At 30.8% G+C, this 5,896-nt stretch overlaps 1 protein-coding gene across 1 annotated transcript in view; it reads right to left on the bottom strand.

The window, feature by feature from the left end:
- LOC100637096 (laccase-1-like) overlaps positions 1 to 415 on the bottom strand; it is a 2,402-nt gene extending 1,987 nt beyond the window's left edge. Inside the window, exon 1 of the mRNA XM_020001308.1 lies at positions 66 to 415. Coding sequence (XP_019856867.1) covers positions 66 to 415 — 350 coding nt within the window. The remainder of the gene's footprint in view (positions 1 to 65) is intronic.
- Between the last annotated feature and the right edge of the window lie 5,481 nt (positions 416 to 5,896).

The raw sequence follows: 5,896 nt of genomic DNA, 5'->3' as shown, positions 1-5,896 counted from the left end.
CAGTTACAATGAGTGTTGGTCCTGGTATACGTCCATTGACTGCTATAAAGGAACGAAACGTGTACCCATCAACACCAAATGGTTGAGTGCAGTTAGTACTATCAACAGAACTATCACAGAGAGTGTTACGGCCCATACTAGGATCATAATCAACTGGTTCCCATTCTCCATTATTAATGTGCCAGACACTGCCTGCAGTACCTCTTGAATTTCCAGTATTATCCAGCAGATATCGAGTGAACGTCTGTAGTATCTCAATATCAAACGTAAACTCGCACACATCATTAGGATTAGTAGCTGTACATTCACATACTAGAGTATTGTGATTGCAAGTAACTTCTTCAGCTCTAGTAACTAATGGACTAGCAAAGAAGATGAAAAGGGAAGAGACTGTGAGGATCCTTTGTAGAGACATTCTAGCTGTTCCAAAGAATGAATGCAAGTGTAATAGTGTAGGCTGCTTCCTTTTATAAAAATCTTAAATTCCTTTAGTGTATGGTTTGAGGGTGGTAATTGTGGTGTTACCCTAAAGAAACTCCCTCTCCTACATGTTATTATTGCTACATTATAATTAACTTATCTAATTGGATAGATAATTGTATTGTGTAGTACATACTGATGATGTTTACTTTCACTTCTTGTTTCTCACACATTCATATATTAAGTTATGATAGGAGAAAGAATAAATTTGCATGTACAAGCTTTGGTCACTACAGAAGTAATTTCTCCTGGGCCATGATACTAATGGTATAACATAGTCAATTGAAGCACATAAATACCACTATACACAGAGGAAGAGGAAGGAAGAGTTTGTGAATGAGTGGGAGTGAATACACACCTTCAGTTATCTTATATCTACCTTTATGCCCACCTCTTCTTTGAGGTCATACTATACTAGTTAGTTTAATGTACATATTATACTGCTATCAACAATAGCATACCTTCCTACAACAGTTAAGGTGGGTTTACAATATTGCAATAGGCTTGACGTTACATTGATGCTGGAATAGAATTTGGTGCATCAAAAGGTCAAATCACCTACTCTTTTGATTCAAAATTGATGGTACACTGGCCTAATGTCATATTGTGAACCAGCCTTTAGGCCTAATGGTCATTAATGCTTTCTACCTCTTGTGTGCTTGTACAATACTACAGAGTCTTTAATATATAAGTGGTGTTTATGTTTAACAGGTGTCTCGTGTAGACTGCTAAGTACTATAATCAAATTTATAATAATAACTGCTCTCCTACATCATTCCAATCTTAAGTGTACTCTGCTAAATGATGCATAATAGTCTTGTTCCATATCAGAGACACCTGTTATGTGGTGCAATGTTACTAATAATTTGTGTGGTCCAATGGTGGACCTGGTGTAAATCAGACTATATTAAATACTGTACATCAGACTATAATATACACTGTGTTTATGGATATGATGACATATTAAATGTACATGTACATGTATAGTATTTGTTTACATGTAGCAGTAAGTAGTAACCAATGAGACTGTAAGGGCTTTGTCACTTACCATGCCCTGACATGTGTGTACACTGTACAGACATACAACCTTTTAAAGTTGTTTATCTTTTAGCAAATGGTAGAATATAATGTGTTCATAAATAATAAATTTTGTGTACAGAAACTTTATGAAGATATACTTTTAACTAAATTTTTTAATGTCCCAGCTAATTGGTTGTGAATAGCAACTGATTGTTCATACACATAATGTTTTTCAGTTGCTTCACAGCATTAGTACAATGTACGTAGCTAATGTTAGTATACATTGTGGGTGGATATCAATACAGTAACTCAGTATAATTAGATTATAGTGAACACGCACACACACACACACACATTTAGATAGTAACACTATCAATTGTAATTATTAAAGTGTGTGTCCATAAGCAGTGTTATGTTCAATACCAATGATATGTTCTTGTTGTTCAGTTGGTACATGATATATTGGTTCATCTATAATACCATTGTCTACTGGTGACCTTTCTCTTATTGTATTCCCTTTATTCTTCATTATACAGTATACAATGATACTAGTAATTATTGATGCAATGAGTCCAGTTAATAGACCAGTGATAGGTACTGCAATAGCAACTGAATGTGTGTGTATAATAGATACATTAGATATGTACATACATTAATGTATTAACTAACCAGAACTGATGATGGATCCTGTACATGTTGATTGTGATACTGTTATGACAGAAGTACAGCCTAATAAATATAATAGTAATACCATTATAATATAACTAATAATTTTAAAAGAGGGGTAATTTTTGGGTCAATTTGCTGACTACTTGATGGGCATTTACTCACACAATTATTTATTTTTAAAATGGTCACTATCTATTATACATTCAGCAATTGATCAGTCAGATAATGTGTCATTTTATAATTAAAAACCAGATGATATTTTTCATAAATGGCTATAACTTGGTATTTTAAAAGTATTAATAATTTTTACTGATTTATTTTGTGACAACAGAGTTAAAACAAAAAATTTAAGTCGGAATCAGCTCAAACTTTCTATACAGCATAAGGACATTAATATGTATCAGAAAATGTAATAAAAATTAGAGGTGATTTCGGAGCCATTTTTTGAAAAAACCATGGGCTATATATAGCCTTGGGTATTTTTCAGATTTTTGGCGTTTTCTCAAAATGGTCGTAACTTTAAAAATTGAAGTCGGAATCAGCTCAAACTTTCTAGACAGCATAAGGACATTAATATGTATCAGAAAATGTAATAAAAACTTGGCATGATTTCGAAGCCATTTTTTGGATGAAACCATGGGCTATATATAGCCTTGGGTATTTTTTAGATTTTTGGTGTTTTCTTAAAATGGCCGTAACTTGAAAAATTAAAGTCAGAATCAACTTAAACTTTCTACACAGCATAAAGACATCAATATGTATAAAAAAATGTAATAAAAATTTTGGGTGATTTTGGAGCCATTTTTTGGATAAAACCATGGGCTATAGCCTTGGGTATTTTTTAGATTTTTGGTGTTTTCTTAAAATGGCCGTAACTTGAAAAATTTAAGTCAAAATCAACTCAAACTTTCTACACAGCATAAGGACATCAATATGTATCAAAAAATTTAATAAAAATTTGGGGTGATTTTGGAGCCATTTTTTGAATAAAACCATGGGCTATAGCCTTGGGTATTTTTTAGATTTTTGGTGTTTTCTTAAAATGGCCGTAACTTTAAAAATTTAAGTCAAAATCAACTCAAACTTTCTACACAGCATAAGGACATCAATATGTATCAAAAAATTTAATAAAAATTTGGGGTGATTTTGGAGCCATTTTTTTGGATAAAACCATGGGCTATATAGCCTTGGGTATTTTTCAAAATTTGGTCGTTTTTAAAAATTGGCATTAACTTGAAAAATTTAAGTCGGAATCAACTCAAACTTCCTACATAGCAACATCAATATGCATCAGAAAATTTAATAAAATTTTGCAGCAATTATAGAGCCATTTTTAGAATAATATCCTATAGCTGCTTTATTTTGTGGCCTAAAATTTTCCTTGTACATTATTTATTCTTAATTACAACTAATAGCCACACATTCAATACCTTCTCCAAATTGATTGCTATATTGTGTATATATACAGTAACTTACATTCAGAACAGTTATCCTCTGTATTTGTTAGCAGTTGTGTCATTATTGTCATTGAAGGTAATGGTATTGTTGAATATTCAGAACTAATGAACTGAGTTATGTCATAATCATCAATACTTGAGTCACTGCTCATCAGTATAGGACTGGATCCAGTAGTATCAATACTGACTATTAATGATAATAATAATAAAATTAATATAGTTCTCATTGTTATAAGTTTCATGTGTACTAGATGCTCATAAGTTTGTATCACAAAATAATTTGTTGTCAAAAGTTTAGTATATGAAAGTTTATTTTAGCACTCTACCATGCAGCCATACCTAGTAGTGTCACCTACCAGATAATGATGAAAATACCAAATCAGTTGAACTGGTTGTTAATGTTGAAGTATGCTGCTCAGTTCTGATAACTGTAGATATGAAACATAGCTACATTCAAAAAGAAGTATTGATTATTAATAAATAAACCTGTAATGTCATCCTGTGGTCCCTCTCCAATAGCATTAACTGGTTTTATGTATACAGTATATTCATTATTGGGATATAGTCCATTAATAGTTACATTAGTATCAGTTGTATTAATAGTAATATTGTGTACACTAACAATGTAATGTACTGGAGGATAATGTGGTGTAACATCCTATTAATAATAATAATGATTTATAGTTAATAATATCTTAACATACTTCAGTGTTATTCCACCATATTGTAATACTATCAGTTGATATCTGATCCCAACTAATATTAACAACTTGAGCTGGTACTATAAGAAATACAATGAGTGTGTGTGTGTATAGTACTTACCATTCCATATATACTGTATTAATGATGAAGGAGGTCCTTCTCTTCCAATAGTATCAATAGGAATGATAATAAATGAATAATTAGTACCAATAATAAGAGAAGGAATAGTTGCTGATGATTCATTACTGATCATATGTCCATTAATATTATCATCACTGATTATTGTAATATTATAATATTGAATACAGTGTACTTCATCATTCTTTTCATAGTACCAGTTCATCAATACTGTATTGTTATTAATTGGTATTATCTTTATATTAATAACCGATACTGGTACACCTATACATAGATACAGTATTATGATACATATGGTTCATGACGTATCTTACCTGCAATATGTACTGTTAATGTACTGTAGCTAACTCCATCTCCAGAGCAGTCAATAACAGTTCCATTAAGTTGTGATTTAACAGACTTTCTTGTAGCAAAACTTACTACTGTTGCTGTATTATAATTAATATCAGTAATTTTTATTATAAAGCCATTTAAAAGTTTAGAATTTTTATCTGTTAGGACACGGTTTGCGTTGTTGATTCTCCATGCAAGTGTTCCCCCTTGATAGCTAGTAATACAAGTGAATACTAGTGTATCTCCAGGACATACAATATCATATGATGGAGAGGACTGGCTGAATGATAACACTGCAGTTGATGATGTTACTATAAATGATCAATAATTAACAACATAGCTATTAATGAAACTTACTATAAACACTGCTTGACAACAAAATAAAGAATATGATAATCATCTTCAAAAGTCAGCAACACCTTCATACATTAAACACACAAAGCACTTGTGAAACACTTCACTTTGTTATCATTTAGGAATTACTTGTTATTCCTTATATTGTATGAGGTATTGATTGATACTCTCCTGCTATGAATAATGCATGCTATTATCATCAATTTAAAAATTTTATTTAATTAGAAACACAGAATTAGTAGTTATACTGGTTTAATGATACTGAAAACTAGTTGTATACAGTATAAACGGATTTATTATAATACATTGCTGCCATAATACTTGGAAATGCTCGTTCCTATGCATTTTGCAATAATTATTTTAAAAATAAAATAATACTATATTATGTATTTAGTATTTACATACTGTTTTTTGCTTATAAATTAACAAATACATTACAAATATTATTAATTGACTCCTACTCACTATGTTATTATTAAAATGAGACTTTATTATTTTATTATTTCCAATTGTCATTCCCAGTTCACTTATTGTTTTGTATACCAATGTGGTTTTCATCACTTTCTTGAGAAAACAATGAAACATTCCAAAATGAAAATTAATTAGTTAAAGCTGGATATGGACTATATACAATGTAGACCCATTTTATGCATAATTATCTCATAATTACTAGGTCATTTGGTATAATGACTCAAATTTTTGCACAGAATATTTCCAAGTTGTAGAAGAACATCTGTTGTCCA

The sequence above is a fragment of the Amphimedon queenslandica genome, unplaced genomic scaffold (genome assembly GCF_000090795.2).
Source record: "Amphimedon queenslandica unplaced genomic scaffold, v1.1 AMPQUscaffold_13089, whole genome shotgun sequence".
Taxonomy (NCBI): domain Eukaryota; kingdom Metazoa; phylum Porifera; class Demospongiae; order Haplosclerida; family Niphatidae; genus Amphimedon; species Amphimedon queenslandica.
The sequence above is the reverse complement of the archived record's forward strand: the minus strand, read 5'-3'. Positions and strand labels throughout refer to the sequence as shown.